The sequence below is a fragment of the Octopus bimaculoides genome, chromosome 6, assembly GCF_046866305.1.
Source record: "Octopus bimaculoides isolate indiv1 chromosome 6, ASM4686630v1, whole genome shotgun sequence".
Classification (NCBI taxonomy): Eukaryota; Metazoa; Mollusca; class Cephalopoda; order Octopoda; family Octopodidae; genus Octopus; species Octopus bimaculoides.
The window spans coordinates 65763124-65782015 of NC_142933.1; the positions used below are offsets into that span (position 1 = coordinate 65763124).

General features: G+C 36.3%; 2 protein-coding genes across 8 annotated transcripts in view; one reads left to right on the forward strand and one right to left on the reverse strand.

Annotated features, from left to right (window-relative positions):
- Positions 1-323, reverse strand: part of LOC106882043 (uncharacterized) — a 68455-nt gene extending 68132 nt beyond the window's left edge. Inside the window, exon 1 of one of the 2 annotated variants that reach the window (XM_014932600.3) lies at positions 201-323. In XM_014932600.3, the coding sequence (XP_014788086.1) occupies positions 201-212 (12 nt within the window). In that variant the 5' untranslated portion in view covers positions 213-323. The remainder of the gene's footprint in view (positions 1-200) is intronic. The other variant, XM_014932601.3, reaches the window with a different exon arrangement.
- A 125-nt stretch (positions 324-448) lies between these two features.
- Positions 449-18892, forward strand: part of LOC106882044 (uncharacterized) — a 46271-nt gene continuing 27827 nt past the window's right edge. For 2 of the 6 annotated variants that reach the window (XM_089354010.1, XM_014932602.3), the window contains exons 1-2: positions 9783-9922; positions 17683-17814. The gene's annotated coding sequence lies outside the window, so the exon portion shown is untranslated. Of the gene's footprint in view, positions 746-9782; positions 9923-17682; positions 17815-18892 lie in introns of those variants that run through there. The other 4 variants (XM_089354014.1, XM_089354012.1, XM_089354015.1 and 1 more) reach the window with 4 other exon arrangements.

Genomic DNA, 18892 nt, shown 5'->3' on the forward strand with positions numbered 1-18892 from the left:
GTTTGACAAGGGTGATAGGGACTACACAACAACAACAACAAGGACCAGGGTGAATGTCTACTGAGAAGCGAATATCAATGAAAAGATAAAGAGGAATATCTAACTGTTAAAACAGTTTTGTTTGATTTGTTGTCCTAACACGAAGTCTGTCTGAGCAAACAAATAAAGAGAACGAGTTGTGTTTTTTGGCTTATTCTTACCTTCGAAGACATCACAAATAGTATCGTTCAGTAGCATTGGAGACATATTCTATTTATTCTTAGCAACTTTTCGAATACATTGTTATTGACTTAGCCTTAGGAATATTTTACAACATAAAAATTACATAATATCCTAAATATTTCTAAATTACTACGAGATATTTTTTCATTTCTCTCGAAAATATAGAAAATTAACTTTTTTTTAAATCACATTTTTTTAATACGAATCTATGGTTGTTGCTATGGATACTGGCGCCAAAATTGACTGACAGAAAGCTCAAGATGATGAGGTTTTGTTTATGTTCTTTATTTGTATACATTCGGTCACGAGCAAAATTTAGTGCGAGTTTCGAGTGCTTCATTAGCTCGCAAATCATGAAATGATGGTTTCATTCGTATAATTAGTGTAGTACTTACATAGAACTGTGTACAGATATACCGAAAAATCAGGAACACAAAACTAAATAAAAACACCACATCACTAAAACTTCTCTGTGATTGCTCGAACAGGGCGATTTATCAGCCGATTTTCCTTTACATCATCTGTAAGTATTATAGTCAGAAAATATTCAGTATTCAAAGTATGTTCATTATAATACTCTACTTTCGTTCTTAATTCATTAAGCCGCCGAACTCCATATACTGGTAAACTGGCAATTAAATATATTTGAGTACTCTGTACCCTACTGCATTTAGTGCATTCTAATATTAAAAAATAAGCGATCTTTGGTTTCAGTTACCGTATATTTGCGTGACTGATAGTGAAGCCAAAATATATAATACAGATCATAAGGTCATCAATCATTTTTCACATTTCACGTCAGTTTTGGCACTGTTAAGGTTGTGGCCTTGGCCTCCGTTCCGCATTGGACCTGGCTCTGGCTGCCTATCTTTCCTCAATCTCCTCCAGCCGCACCCTCATCGGCGAAACACTACGGGGTGATAGAACCCGATGTAGCCCAGGAACTAGAGTCAGCCGTAGCTAATTGGACCGCTGAAAGCCTTGCTGTCCCACTGAATACAGATGCTCTACGTAATTGGGACGACATCAGATGCAAGATTGCCTTTGGACAGATTGAGACATCCTTAGACCAGCACCGCTTCGCCTGCCTCCTTTCCATTTTGCACGTGGCTTAATTCGGTGTCTTCCTCACCTACTGATACCCTTCTTGACGAGTACACTTGTATCAGTAGCCCAGTGCCGTGGTCTCTGCATGTGTGAGCAGCACAACTGCTATGGTGGAGAAGTAGTTGATGAATTCAGCCAGCATCCATAGCACAGGCCAGTATCCCCGACATATCACTCTGAATGACATATTCTGAAGGGTCCTTGACACAGCTGGCTTCTCATATCAACTGGAGCCAATAAGTCTCAACTGCAGATATAGTAAACGCACCAACAGAATAACCTGCTACTCATACAAGGGAGGTAGATCCCTAATCTTGTATGTTGTGTGCAGCAACATGTTCTTTGGCTCCAACTTTGCTGCATTGGCCACAAACCCAGGTATCACCACCCATAATGCAGAGGAGAGAAAAATAAATGAATATAGAAACCCGACTGGTTGCTATTAGTTTATGCTGGTTAAGACCTCAGCTGTTCTCGGACCCTGCATTGTTGATTTCCTCTAAAAATCTGAATAACTGCAGCCTGTTTGTGAAATGAGCCCTGTAAGGTGGAGTTGCTGGCCATTTCCCTCAGTAACACTATTGTGGTCATGTCTGTAGGGCACTGCTGAATACATTATTTGTTCTAGAGTTTATTCCCTGACCCCATCTTCTGCTGCTTAATCCGCCCTCCCTTTTTTTGTTTCCTTGTAATTAAATTGAGATTCAATCTTTATGTAAATAAAACTAATTTTTACTGTTACTTTTGCTTTAACACTGGCTTTGCATCTGTCAACCTACAGTGACACATAAATCCTAGTGTGACTGATTAGTCTAAAATAAGGGAGCATTTGTGTTGTCTGTCATCTAGTAAGAACTAGAAACCAAAGCTTCATTAACTTACACACTACAGTTGCATAGAAAGACAGAACACAGCTAATATCCTACACACACCTAAAAAATTAAAAGATCATGGTTGCAGTGATCTGTTCAAATCAAATTGACCTAGGTCTAAACAACAGTACATAAAGCTTCACAAGTAAAAGAGGAAACCTCTACCTGCTAGAAATAGCAGCCAGATCTCATTGAAATCAGAGCTTATATTATCATCGCAAAGTTTGCTTGTTGCTTGTGTTGTTGAGCTGGTCAATGATGATATACTTCAAGCTCTAAGTTGCCACTTTTGAAGTGGATGGCTTAATTATCATTGTTATGGTGTACATGTGAAATGTGCATGCTTTGTGAATAATAACTGAAGCAAACTCACAGACATTTAACTCAAATTTAACTTTATCACCAGACATAATGATATTTGGTGTTGGATTTTTACAATGAACAATATTAATAATTGCTGACTGAAAAGGAGAAAAACTGTTCTATGAATGTATGAAGCTATCTCTTCAAGAGTCAAGAATATTCTATGCAAAATTCAGAAGCATCAGTAGTCAGCTATCTGGGCTCTGCCTGGCAAGAGATAAAGCATGTGAATTAGTCGGCTGCCCTCAACACTCTGTGACAAGTTAAAGTGCCAAACTGTTTTTATAGGGGACAAGAGATTAAATTCAAGAAAACCATATCATGCCACAGCTTTGATTGGTCAGTTTATACATCAATCATATGAAACTTTGGTTCACTCATGGTGCCTAAGCAAATATCAAGCAATTAGGGTTTGAATCCCTGCTACTCTATGAAAAAGAAAGGTCATTATGGATAATGTGGTCATACTTGCTGAATGAAGTGATATCTGAAAAATCAGTTAAGACTGTCATGGTTGGAAAGCCTTTGATCATTGATCTGTCAGATCAGGACTGACCTAAAGTTTAATGACAACACAAAGATGCACCATTTCTTTGGGGAAAAAAAAGCAATAGTAACAAAGGATAAAGATCAAGGTGCTAATCTTACACACGCCCAATTTAAATGAAGTCTCAAATTCTAGGACAATTTTAATAATACATATTTAAGAGTCTGTTCAGTAGTTACGGTTAATACATTCCATGAAAGCCATCAAAATTATTCCCATTTATTGGCAGAAATAAGTTTAAGAGCTAAAATGTATACTTCTGCACCTCCACCTAAAAAAACCTGTGAAATTTGATAAAAGAAATAAGTCAGTGTCACAAAAACTTGGTTTCAAAAAGTGAAAAATGTGTTGTCATCAATCTCTGATGTTATAGCCAACATGAATAACCTTTCACACAAGCTCACTCCAAGCTCTGAGATCAGTTGCTCTTGAAAATTCTATCACTTGCCCACTTGGTGGTTATTACAAAACACAGAGGCCATTGGGTATGAGGTAGAAGTAAGATTTTTAGGGCTGAACGATGTATCCAGCATAAAGTGCTATACTGGATTGATAAAGGAGCCCTTCAAGAAATGCATACACAACTATATCACATCATTTGGGTGCTACAAGAAACAAAACATCACTGTACTATACATCACTATAGGCGCAGGAGTGGCTGTGTGGTAAATAGCTTGCTTACCAATCACATGGTTCCAGGTTCAGTCCCACTGCGTGGCACCTTGGGCAAGTGTCTTCTACTATAGCCTCAGGCCGACCAAAGCCTTGTGAGTGGATTTGGTAGACGGAAACTGAAAGAAGCCCGTCATATATATGTATATATATATATATATATATATATATATATACATATATATATGTATGCATGTTTGTGTGTCTGTGTTTGTCCCCCCCCCATCACTTGACAACCAATGCTGGTGTGTTTACGTCCCCGTAATTTAGCGGTTCGGCAAAAAGATACCGATAGAATAAGTACTAGGCTTACAAAGAATACGTCTTGGGGTCGATTTGCTCGACTAAAGGTGGTGCTCCAGCATGGCCGCAGTCAAGTGACTGAAACAAGTAAAAGAGTACTGGTCAAGCACATAGTGTTTGAAGGATAAGGCTGCTAATTACATCACTTGCATCTATCTAATAAGATAGCTTCCAACAGTGGCAGATATGGACAGTGCTTAGCAGAGAAGAGATGGATACTTATGAGCTCCTTCACAACCAGGATGTATCTAAATACCATGTCAGAGACCATAAACATTGCTTGCATGAGCAGAAGTACATTCTCAGATACTAGTCCAAGCTTTGTTGAATAAACACCAATGTACCTTTTTCCAATTGCTTCTCACAGTCGATTCTCTGTGCACTCCATTTCTTCATTCCATTACTCATTACATCATAACCTCTTTGCACACTCATCCTTCTCTTTCTCATTTCCTCTTTTACACCTCCCTTCTCTCTTCATTTCTTCTGCTTCTTGTTTTTTCCTCTTTATTCTATCTCTTTCTTGCCTTTTGTGCCTCTCTACACTTCTAGATCTGTTCTCATTTCTTTTCTCTTAACTAAGAAACAATTCTTCTGTCCTAAACCATGAGTTACCATTCTTGCACTATTAATGCACAATAATTTTTTTCATTAGGAAAATGTTAATGAAATTTTTGTATCCATTTTCCCAAAAGGCTTTGGAAGATTCACTTTCTCCACAATATTCATCCATAGATCTTAAACATGTGCATCTGATAAATATAAGCCACTCAGTCTTACACAAAATTCAGTTATATAAAGTCATTTGTTTGTATGATAATTATTAAATCATACAGCCTCACTGTTTCATATATTTATGTGCTATTTTTTCTTTTCTGCTTACAGACCACATTCAATCACATGTGAGGCTGTTTAGTAACAAGTTTGCTTTCCAACCACATGGTTTTCAGTTCTGTCTCACTGATTGACACCTTGTGAAAGTACTTTCTATTGTAGTTCTGGGCCAACCAAAGCCTTGTCAGTGGATTTGGTAAATGGAAACATCATATATATGTATATGTTTATGTGTTTGTCTCCCACCATTGCTTGACAACCAGTGTTAGTGTGTTTATGTCCCCATAACTTAGCAGTTTGACAAAAAGAAGCTTATAAAATAAGTACCAGACTTTAAGAAAAGAAAGTACTGAGGTCAGTTTATCCAACTAAACCTTTCAGTGCAGAGCCCGAGCATGGCCACAGTCCAATGACTGAAACAAGTAAAAGATAAGATACAATCGGTCGGTCGGTGGATGGATGGATGGATGGATGGATCCAGTAGAAGTAGAATCAGCAAAAAAAGTACTCTATCCAGTGAGATAAATATCAATTTAATACACAACCAAAAGGCCTACTATTAGTGTCATGCTTTTATGATACTTGAGCAGGAATATTTATAAAATACAGCATGTATCTAAAAGCTATCTTTCAGGCTCCATTTATGCATTATATATATCGTTTAAAAACTAAGGACGCTGGACAGTTGAGAAAATAAAGAAAAAAACATGGAAAAATGCAAAGAAGGTTGGTGCAATAAATGGAATGAGAAAAAAAATGAAATCAAGAAAGATTGAATAATTAAATTTCAAATATCAAATATGTCAATTATCTGGAAATGAAAAAAGTACAAGAGAAACTGCAAAACAGTTTAATTTAAACAAGCCAATTGTTAGCACAATTAAATTAAAGAAAGAAAAAAAAAAGCAGAGCTGGTATAATCACTAGATCTTCAATAACTCCAAAAGGCCAGTAAGAGTGAGATACAGGAAATATTGAGAATTTGCACAAAGGATAAATCATTCAGTTTGGATGGTTTGCCCTATGAATTTTATTTTTATATGCCAGATTAGTTTGACAGCCTCTTGGCAAAAGTCAATCACTACTGGCAACAAAGCAAGAGAATTTCTAGTTGTGTGAACCAGAGCATGTTAGCACTGCTGAGAAAGGTCAATAAAGGGGATATTATAGGTAATCTCTGGCCCATAACTCTGTTAAAGGCAGAGTTTGATTTTGGGCAAGGTGTTAGCAAAAAGGCTAGTGCTCGTCAGTGGTGTGGCCAGGGAAGCACAGACATGTACAGTTCCCTGTAGATTCATCTACAACAACCTCCACCTCATGTGATACATCAAATTGGGAGTGGGTAACAAATTTAGCATTGATCAATCAAAAGCTTTTGAGAGTATCAACCATCTAGCAGCAGCCCTAAAAGCAGACAATTTTGAACCCATTTCCATAGGATGGATCACAACAATGCATAGTGATGCTTGCTTGTTGGTCAAAGTGAACAGCCATCTCTTGGAATTGTTCCATATCACATACTTAGTCTGTCAGGAGTGTCCTCTTTCATTTCTTTTATAGACACCGGCACTTGAGCCATTATTGCAGAAGCTAGAATTCTTTCTTATGGGGCATCTTTTTTGAGCTGAGATGTGGGAAAGCTGTGTCAGCATATGCAGATGACATTATCATAATGGTGTCTGACACTATAGTTTGTTCCATTCTAAAGGAATACAAGATAATGGTAGGAGCAAAGATAAATCAGGACAAGTCAGTGGACTTGTGTTCTGCACTTGGAGAGGCAGGTTTATGCTACTGAACTGCATAGTAGGTCACTGCTTGAAATCTAGTTTGGTTTGGCCCACCAGGTAGACAGGACCTGGGACAAGGTTACAACACAGTCTGAATCAGAAATGGACTGAGAGAAAGTTAAGCTTGAGCATAGATTGTGAAAGCTTTCATTCTTTCTGTCATAACTTATCACCTGACCTTTGTGCATTGCTACAGTCTCTTTTAAGCCAGAAAGGAGCATCAGCGTTTCTGCTTCTTGTGGAAGGGATATGTTCCACATGGGTCAAGCAGTCCATGTTGCCAGTGCCCTCTGGAATGTAGGCTCTGTATGCTGTGGCCCTGCTGTGCAGATATGCAATGATGCACATTTCCTGCAGATTTTCGTGGAAGGGGTGGTCTCCATTCGTAAGACAGTTTTCTACAACTCCTCTCTTTGATGAAGTTACAGTCTGAGTCAAGAAAAGATCAACAGCTGCTACACTTTTTCCCCTTCCCCTTGCTATTTCATTTCAAACAGAAACATCAGTAACCAACTACAATGCAATAATTACTAGTCATACTCAAAAGCCATACAGTAGAACCATCATCTATTACATGAGATGTTTGAAGGACAGAAAATACAATAAATGCAGAATCACCATCTCTGTACAAAATTCATTGTTAGTATTCCTTGAGCTATGGTCAAATTATGGAATAAAAAATTAAGAAAATTGATAAGAGACAAATAAGTATTGGTTATTTAATACGGCTTGTATGAAGATAACAAGAACCATTAAAGATTGCATTACAACATAGTATTAACCATAGTATTACAACAGTAATTTCTGGTTTATGTATGCAGTCCATGTCATGGACAATTTTTATATTTTATTACTTCTTTCAAGTAATGGATCATTTTATTCATCAATTTTATTTTAAATTGTAATTAATCATCTCAACTTTTTAATTGTTTCTATAAATGTATTTTCCAGGCTTATCACCCAGCCACAAGTATTTTCTTTCATTGAGTTGGCTTTATGTTTTCAATTTTAATTCATTCACTCATCACACACACAAACAGAAACACAGGCACAATACATGACGACACAATTTAGCAGCATCAGATTTTTTTGTAGCCTGTAGTTTACACCTTTGCTTCCCACCTTAGGATTCATCTACAAAATGATAACACAAATGCAAGCCATATCTTTTATCTTTTCCTTTTACTTGTTTCAATAAAATTCTTCAAGGCACTGCTTTAAAGAATTTTTAGTCAATGAAATCAACCACAGTACTTATTTTAATTTTCTAAACCTGGTACTTAGTCTTGTTGGTCTCTTTTGTCAAACCACTAAGTTACAGGGACGTAAACATACCAACACCAATTGTCAAGTGCTGGTGGAGGACAGACACAGATAAACACCATAGATATACATACATACATATATATAAATTTAAGTCACAATATATGGATTCAAGTAACAATTTTTTGTGATATTAGGTTTTCTTATTGTTAAATAAAATTTCACCAAACTACTTCTCTGTAATTTATGACTTAATATATATAAAGTTATGTAATTATACCATATGTTACATATATATTTTATATCATACCTTAATACTGTGTGGACTAAGATCCCTGTTGACAGGCCGTTAGTATTTATAGAGTATTAAACACTTTCAGTATGCAAATTAGGAACTCTTTCATAGAGTAACTGCTGCATTTGTTGAGTATATAAACAGTTTGGCTGCTTTTTTCGCTGGAAGACTGTCAGAATGATGTAGATGCTGTTGATGAGAACCCAATAAGGTTCAAAAATCAATTACGGTTGTTCATTATTTTTTTTCAGTCTGCAGAGAAATGGTTAAAATTTGCCCTGTTTATAATTATACAGTATGTTACATATGCATATATATATATACACACACAACAAAGTTCTTTCAGTTTCTGTATATGTTATATATATATGCAGTGACTTCATACAGGCATAGTGTTTATCCCTTCAACATTGCTTGACAACCGATGCTAGTGTGTTTACGGCCCTGTAACTTAGCGGTTCAGCAAAAGAGAACGATAGAATAATACTAGGTTTACAAAGAATAAGACCTGGGGTCGGTTTGCTCAACTAAAGGTGGTGCTCCAGCATGGCCACAGTCAAATGACTGAAACAAGTAAAAGAGTATGTCATAAGCTTCCACAAATAAATCTGATGAAAGGTGAAGTGAACAATGATACTAGAATTCTGAAATATTTTATCACACCAAACCATGATGATATCAGCTATGTCTCCACAAGTCCCCTTATGAATGTTTTAACATCAAACTGACTCAACTTCTAACTTTACCTTAACCAATATTTTTTTTTAATTTCTGCCTCCCACATCACACTTTTAATTTCTCTTCCTTTCTCTTTTGTACATATTTGTAGAAACTAACTATTTACTATTATCATACTTGGATAGACAAAGGACAGAAAAGTTTTTTTCCTCTCTGATGAATGACTTAGTCCAAAACATCAGGAAATCTTCCACGTATGTATACAGACAGACAAACAGAAACACATACATACATGGCTGTGTGGTAAAAAGTTTGCTTCCCAACCACATGGTTTGGAGTTCAGACACGCTGCATAGCAGCATGGGCAAGTGTCTTCTACTATAGTCCTGGGTGAACCAAAGCCTTACAAGTAAATTTAGTAGATGGAAGAAGTCTATTGCGTGTGTGTATATATATGTTTATTTGTTACTATCTACTTGCCTTCGCATGATAGATGTAAATGAGTTCCACCGTCATGTAAGCAGTACGCTTCCTTTTTAGTCTTCTGTGAAAACATATCTGTTCATATGGGGATACCAGCTTACTTGAAAATAGGTGACAGGAAGGGCACCCGACCCGAGAAAGTCAGCCTCAGCAAATTATGGCCGGACCATGTGAGAATAAAAAAGTAGACGTTAAAACAATGATGATAATGATGTATGTGTGTGTAAATACATGCATAGTAAAAAATATATATACATATAATGTAGACGATAATGTTTTTAAAATGCACAATCGATTCTAAAAGCCATTTATTCACGAGCAATATTTACCTGTTTTTTTTTAAACCTGATGAGGCGAGATAGAGAGACTGATATTTCGCTTGGTTCAGTTCAAGACCTGTAAAAAATATTGACCACTATACTGTTTGGAGTGTAGCACACTACTGAATATTTTGATATTCTTCACCGTCTTATTTCCTGTTGTTTATTTTGAGGTTTGTATTCATATTATCTCAATTGTTCATTCCTTTTGTTTGACACATGTATATGAATTCAGTTTACTTTCATTCGAATATTTTATTATCGTTTATGGTTGCCGATTTCTCGCACTTATGTTATAAGCATAGATATAACGGTTGTGGTAATTACTTGATGCTGATCGTCTCCCTTTGTTAAAAACAAGATAAGGTTCCCATCTGTCAATTGCAATATTTCGGGGTTGCGATTGTTTGGCAAATGACTTGATGTGTGTGATAGTGTTTGTGATTGAAATAATTGTATCGTAGAAGAGTCATGTTAGCCATTCAAGAACACATAAAAACTATTATATTCACTTTGCTTACTTCTTAATAATATAATCTCTCTCTCTAATTATATACATATATATATATATATATATATATATAGAGAGAGAGAGAGAGAGAGAGAGAGAGAGACGGAGGTGGGGAAAGAAATTACGATAAATACAAGTTTATATCATTTGTTCTTTGCACGTTTTGCCACTGAAGTTCCTAACTCTGTATTGGATCTAACTGCATTTGGATGCTTAACCACAACTTATCATCTACGTTAAGCTCTAAATTCAACAGTAGCAGTCATCTGCATGTACACGCAAGATATACTCTCTGTGTGTTAACAGAAAATAAACATCAGTTGCTTTTTGCCATTCGACAATACAGAACTGCTGTTAAAAAAAGTAACTAAAGAATGAAGTGATGTTAATACCTGCAACACGACACTATCGAATCCAAACGTCAACACTTCGTCTTAGGCAAAACGACAGTCCTTTTTAATGATATAATGAAAAAAAAAATTTTTCTGTCTTTTGCTAACTCTTGTTAACGTTCTAATCTACAGTCTCCTTAAGAAGACTGTAGATTAGAATGTTTGGACGTTCGTGTCTGCATTTTCGTCAGCATCGTCTGCCTATATATATAAACACACGCAGAAATGAAAGAGTACTCAATATAATACAAAAAAAAAAAAGGCAGCGAGCTGGCAGAATCGTTAGCACGCCGGCAAAATACACAACGGCATTTCGTCCGTCCTTATTTTCTGAGCTCAAATTCTGCCGAGGTCGACTCTGCCTTTCATCCCTTTTGCGGTCGATAAAATAAGTACCAGTAGATCACTGGAGTCGGTGTAATCGACTTAATCCCTCCCCAGAACTTGCTGAAATTGTGCCAAAATTTGAAACTAATACGAACGTAATGCGACTAGCTGGCAGAATCGTTACGGCACCGGGTAAAATGCTTAGCGGCATTTCTCCCGGTTTTTACTTTTCTGAGTTCAAATGCCACCGGGGTCAATAAGGTAAGTATCAGCTGAGAACTGGGATCGATGTAATCGACTTACCCCTCCCCCGAAATTGCTGGCTTTGCGCCAAAATTTGAAACCAATATAATATGAACGTCCTGTTTTGTCTTTTCGCAAACTTAAACTTTCCTTTCAGTCTAGAAAATGGTCAGTAATAATTGTCCAAGACTTTTACACAATGTTATAGCAACTGTAATTGGCCAGTACTCAACTACCATAAGTTTCATTCAAATTGTCTTGCTACTCGTCGGGACTCATTAAAAATTGTGAAGAAACAAAGGTAAAAGTAATGTTCTTTCTACTGTGGCAGAAAAGAGACTAGTCGCGACTTCAGTGCTCCACTGGTACTTGCTTTATTGGCCTCGAAAGGATAAAAAGCGAAGTCGACCGCGGCGGAATTTGAACTCAGAACGTAAAGAGGGACGAAATGCCTTCTAAGCAGTATGTCAGGTGTGCTAACGATTCTGCCAAATCACTGCCTCAATATTCGTTAGTAATATACAAATACAAAAATAATAGTTGTCAGTGATACGTGACGACTTACGTTTGTAGACAAACTGAAAAGTAGAGATCGGGGGGAAAAACGTGCAAAAATGAAAGCTTATAAATTACTGATGGGAAACCCCTATAGAAAGTGAAAACTAAGTTGAGCCATATAGATCGCGGTTAATGTTTACATCTTGACCCGTAAACATTAACCTAGATCGCTCTTAGTACATTCGGAGATGATGATTTAATTGTCTTCGTCACTATTCCATGTTTCTTGCTTTTGTCATCGTTTGCTTAAACGAATGTATAAAAGAGAAACTTGGTGTTGCGACAAAGTATCTTCGAGCCGAACCGCTTATTGTAAATAAAAGCGCAGGACATGTACTACGTGTTTTTTTTTTCTTTTCTTTTCTTTCCCATTAATTTGTTTAACAACTGTGGAAGAAATTTTTTAACGCTGCGCTACGGTCAGCTTATTTTGCTTAGGGGATCTTTTGAGGTGTCACCGACTTTCAGTTACAGCTTCTTTAACTGTTGGCTTTCAAGGGACGTAACTCATTGCACTAACATTCTTAGCACCACCGCTATCTTTTATACCTTGAAGGGTTTGTCAAATAAATCGACTACTTTTGCTGAACTGCTGAGTTATAAGGAACGTGAAAAAAAAACACCGGCTGTCAAGCGGTGTGGGTGACAAACGCAAACATACCATCCCATGTCTGGATGTTTTGTGTTCTTGTCCCATTCTGTATTATTTATATATATATATATAAACAGATACGACGAGCTTCCACACAGTTTCCGTTCACCAAATTCACTCATAAGACATTGTACAGCCCGGGGCTGTAGTAGAAGACACTTGCTCATTGTGCCAATGAACCCGAAATCACGTGGTTGCGAAGCGAGCTTCTTAACTACACAGCCATGCTTGCGCCTACGTTTAGAATGTGTGTTTTATGACAATATTCAACAGAAAAGTAAATATTTTTTAGGGAATAAGATAATAGAAATTATAACAGAATGCTCATTATCGGAGTATTCGTTACTGAAAACAAAAACGAAACGAACCAGCATAAGTACATACTGACTTTGTTTCCTCATAACTTTCTGAAAATGCATATTTTGTCATAAAATTTTGCTGAGATGCATTCTCATGAGTATAGATAACGATAAGCAAAGATCGCCCTTTTTTCCTTTTTGGTTGGAAAGGAGTTTGGGATTATTCTCTCAATCTACTGACTTTCGGTTCCTTATAATTCTCTTTAAAATGATTATTTTTATTTGGCAATTTGTAAAGAATACGCTCCGGAGAAAATAGAATAAAAAATATATTGATAAAATTTAGATTTTCAGGGATGTGATGGGGTTTACCAGTCAGCGGGGTGGAGTCTTTTTTGTGTCTAAATTTGTCTCATCTATTCAGATGTGATTAAATACGTTCTTCTAAAATTGAAGGAATTATTTCATTTCTGTATTGTTATGTTTCGAAATGGTCATATTTTTTTTCTCTTCCTTTTGCCAAATAAACACACGCACTATATATTTGTTTTTCACGTCCATTGCCGGAAATCTTTCATCACACATCTGTGACCTCTTCAGCGATTCATTCGGTCCACGTATGTTCTCCATTTCTCATTTTTCTCATCAATAAACTTTGGTAACTCTATATAGGTTGGTTAAGAAGCTTGCTTCCCGACCACATGGTTCCAGGTTCAGTCCTACTGCACAGCACCTTGAGCAAGTGCCTTGCTGTAGCCTCAGGCCAACCAAAGCATTGTGACTGGATTTGGTAGATGTAAATTGAAAGAAGCTTGTCATGTATATAAATGTGTGTGTGATTGTTCCCCACTACCACTTGATAACCGGTGTTGGTGTGTTTACAACCCCACAACTTAGTGGCTCTGTAAAAGAAACCAATAGAATGAGTAGCAGGCTTTAAAAAAAAAAAGTACTGGGGTCAATTCATTCAGCTAAAGGGTGGCACCCCAGCATGGCCACAGTCTAATAACTGAAACAAGTAAATGATAAAATAACTATGTAATTGCTTTCAGTGACTCAGGAATTTACTTGAGGCCAAGCTTTTCACCAAATCCCTGAGTTAGTCTTAACAGAGAATCTTTCATATTTTCATATTACAGTCTTAAACTCTTAATTTGACGCAAGAAAGAGATTTGACTTCTGTCAAGTCAATTGACCTTGCTGAAATTCTCTCGTTTTCTGTGTTGGATTTTATTTTTTAGTTATAATATACAAAGATCAAAAGCATTTTCATAATGAACATTCTTGCAATAATTTCTATTGTTTTAACCTTAAATATAATTTTTTCTATTGACTAATTTATTTTATTTTTACCTCAGTAACCAAACATTGAAGGGTACTAGTTATGTCCCTTTACATAAAATTTTAAAATGTAAAAAATAATGTTCCTATAACAGTCTATGTCAGTATCTGTAGTCTTATTATAATCATCATTTTAACGTCCTCTTTTCCATACTTACATGGGTCAGATGGAAGTTTGTTGAGAAAGATTTTCTATGATTGGATGCCCTTCCTGCCACCAACCAAGCAAGGTAATATTTCTCATGGCCAGGCATGCTTTCACAGGATTTTTGGAAAGGAATGTCAGTTTCTACGACAGTGACACTCATTTACACCAATACAAGGACAGACAGATACACACACACACACATATGTTCATGTATTTTTTTTTCTTTTGCAAGATTCTTGATGTGGAAACGTGTTGAAACAGATATTGTTGTTATACTTGGGGATCATCTTTTGCCAATTAAACACAGGTACTATTTATTTGATCTTCAGTTTAGTTTTATGAGTATTATTTTTTTATTTTGTTCTTTTTATCGAACATTCTGTGACCTCTTCAACAATACTTTGTCTCATGTGGCTCTACTTACAGGGAAACACATGGGACATAACAAGAGGCGACACATAGGACAGAGGGTTGCTGAAAAAAAATGACAGATAAATAAACTAAAAGAAAAATTTATAATACTAATTAAACTGAAGTGAAGATGAAATAAATAATGCCTGGTTTAATTGGTAAAGAATGATCATCCCCAAGTATAACAATATATATATATATACATAGAGAAGGAGAGAGAGAGAAACAGATAGATAGATATATGAGACAACATCTTTCAGTTTTTGTCTACAAATAGCTCCACTTGGTGTAACCTAATCTTATAAAGAGGTGATCAGTACTATACAGCCAGCTTTGACTTAAATGCATCTATAGTTTCATAGTATGTATCATAGTATGTATCTATAGTTTCATAGTATGTATCATGCTTTCACTAATTGTAGTCACAAACAGACAAACACATCCTTTTGGTGCCCTCATCCTTGACCCAGGGGAACATCTGGATGTGACAGCTGGGAAGAGAGAGAGAGAGGACTGCTAGAGGGCTGCACCAGCACTCTGGTTGATACTCACTTCATCTGAGTAGCCTGGAGCAGTGTAAAATGAAGTGTCTTACTCAAGAACACAGTACATTGCCTGATCCAAGAATTGAACCTACAATGTTCTGATCATGAGTCAGACATTCTAAGTACAGCAAATACCAAAATTAGTATTCTAAAATTCAAGCTGAGAACATCAATCCTAACATGTTTTACTTCTTACTCTCTACAAGAATGTTTCTGATAGGAGAAGCAGTTGTAATGCATTGAAAAAAAGAGCGAACAAAATTGCTATGTTTAAAATTTGATTTGAACTTTTTAAATTTCTCAAACACCATTGTGAAGAAAGAAAAATTAGATGGATGCAACACTGTTTTGACTTCTCTTAGCAGGAAGCATGTTTCTGGTATTTTTTAGTTTGAGAACCTCTGCTCTACAATCCTTTTCTCTTCAAATAGAGCCTCACAGAGGCAATGACAAGTGACCAAGATTTCTGGCAATTTGCTGTGCTTGAGAAGACACGTGAAGCTAAGTGAATTTTGGCCATTGCCAGTACTGGGGACATGTAAAAAGGGACCCATGCCAGTGACACAGAAAAGGCACCCGTGCTGGTGACATGTAAAATACACCCAGTATACTCTGTAAAATGGTTGGCATTAGGAAGGGCAAGCCATAGAAACCAAGTCAAAATAGATAACTGGAGCCTGGTGCAGTTTACCAGTACTAATCAAACCATCTAACCCCTGCTAGCATAGAAAACAGATGCTAAGTGATAGTGATGATGATAATTTCTAACATAGCCACAAATTTGGATGGAAGCTGGGTATAGATATTGTTGACTGGCTGAATAGTTAGTGTGCTAAACAAAATGTCTGCAATATTTTAGTTACGGCCCTTTCCATTGATTTCAAAACCTGCCAAAGTTTACTTTACTTTTCATCCATCTGAAACAGATGAAATAAAGTATTGTTGTTCAGCTTTCCAGTTATACGCACACAAGTAATAACTAATCAGTTATTATTGTTTATTACCATCACTATTATTTTAAATTTTGCCAGGGACAACTTTGCCTTTAATCCTTTTGGGGTCAATAAAATAAGCACTGGGGTTGATGTAATCGACATAACCCCCTCCCCAAAAGTTGCTGCCCTGGTGCCAAGATTTGAAACCATTTTTATTGTTATTCAATAGTCTTATTTTTATCATGTGCTTTCACTGCACTACCAAGCGCAGCTCTGTGTGCCTTGGGTATGTGCTGTGATTTGTTGTGCTCTTATTTTCACTGTTTTGAAAGTGTTTTATGTAGTATGTGTGTGGTACCGAGTAGTGCTATTTTCTGAATGGTATATATACTTGTTTGTCCTGGTGTTTTTGTTATGTATTTGTCTGAATATTTTTTTTATCACACCTAATGCTATGATAGGAATTGTTTCTGTTTTTAGGCTCCACATTCAAGTTACCTCTATTTCCAGGTCTTTGTATTTTGAAAGTTTCTCCTTTTCTTTTAGAGAAACATTGTCATCTGTTGGTATTGATACATTGATTAGAAAACAATATTTTTTTTGATGATCTCTGACAACTATATCCAGCCTATTGGCCTTAATTTCTCTATCTGTGTGTTTTGGCATATCCCAGAGTATGGTTGCTTTCTCATTTTCGGTGACATTTTCTGGCGAGTGCCTATACCATCTTCTTCTGTCATTATTCCATAGTGTTGGCATAGCTTCTAGTGTATATAGGTCCCAACTCTGTCATGTCTGTGAATATATTCCTTCTAAGCAAGGACTGAGCAGCCAGAAATAATATGATTTATTGTTTCTTCTCCATCACCACATATTCTGCAATTACTTGTATTTCTTTTTATTACATGATGTAGGGGCTTTTCTTGGCATCGTTTTATCATGATACATTGCTGTTCCAGTTTTAGCTTAGATTTCAGTTCTACAGCTTTTGTTGTTTTTCTTTTTCTTCGTAGTTGTCAGGTACTATGCCTTCTTTTTTGTATTTGTCAGCTTCCTTAAAGATAGAAAACAGTTTTTTTGTTTTGTTTGTGTTTTGTGGCTATTTGTATTAGTTTTCCTTGCTTCTGAGGTAGGTATTTCTGTAGTCCTATTTTGTAATAGTTTTCTAGCTGTATAAGGCCTCTACCACCTTCAATACGCTGTATATATAGCCTTTCTATGTTAGATTTTGGGTGGTGCATCCTAAATCCTGTCATTATTTTTCTTGTTTTCCTGTCTATTTTGACAGAGTATTGATACTTAATATTTTTTTTTTAATATATAAAGTGGTGAGCTGGCAGAATTGTTAGCATGCTGGGAAAAATGCTTAGCAGTACATCGCCCATTACTATGTTCTGAGTTCAAATTCCACCAAGGTCAACTTCACCGTTCATCCTTTCAGGTTTAATAAATTAAGTACCAGTGAAACACGGGTCAATATATTCGACCAGTCCCCTCCCTGCAAATTTCAGGCCTTGTGCCTATAGTCGAAAAGATTATTATTATTATTATTATTTTTGTGTTTTCTGTAGACAGACGTGCATATTCCTGCTCAGCAGAAGTTGAATTTCTTTCAAGAAAGGAACATTTGTTTTTAAATATTTTCTTCGTAAAACCCTCCTGGAATCCTCTGGATATCTCTCCCATATCGGGGGAGAAACAAGGTTTGTAATTTTTGGACATTTTAAACATAATCTTATTGATTTTACATTCAGCCTAATATTGATAACAGCCACTGAGATGAAGCCCACTGAGTCAGTCAACTAAATGCTACAGCACATAAAATAAACAAGCAAAAAAATCCAAACAAATTTCATTATAGAGCAGAATGTAAATATTCAGCATGAAAAAAATGACATTTTTGACAGGAAACAGTAACACAGTGGAAAAAATATCAGTTTTTTTCATTTATCAATGCTAATTCTAACAAAAATTAACTGAATGAGAAAAAAAATTGCTTGGCAATGTTTTGTAAATGAGAAGAGCATCTGTTTGCCTGAACTCTTCATCCAAGTGCAAGAGAAAAAGAAAGTTTACTGTTTCTGCACTGCCAAGAGCAGAACAGGTTTCTTTTTACCCTCAAAAGGACAATTAGATGTAGTTCTATGAGGCTGTATACCTAATTTTTAAAACTGAGGAAGCTAACAAAGTTGATGAGTCACACTAATGCCACTGATCACAGCTCCAAGAATTGCCAGTGCAGTAAAAGCCATCTTGGCCTTAATGTCACCAGCATCAGGGACCAATGATGCAGTGGAGCACTGAGAAACTAAGGGCAGTCTCTTCCTTCAGCACAGAACCAGACAGAAGCCTTATCTCCATTTTTTTGTGACATTAGGAAAGAAATAAAGATTGGTGAGAGATGGCAATAAAAAAAGAACACTCAAGAAAAGTAAGTACAAGCCCAGGCCAAAGACAAGACACATGAAGCAGAGGCCACTGCCACCTGAGGCTGCATTAAATTTATGGTTTTCTGGTTTGTTGGCATGGATCTGTTGGTATACAACCCGAAGAAAAGAAAAGTCTGAATGTATGGAACAGTTAAATAATGATGAAATTTCTCAGAACATCCAGTTGTTTGATCAAATAAATGATCCACTCATAAATCCTTTAGCATTTAGGTTACTCTGTCAAATGTAATGCTTAGCTATTCAATTTGTTTTGAATTAATCATGCATTAGCTCATAGCTTCAAGATTTTGATGATGTGATTGTTTATTTTTAGAATGACATAGGGTATATG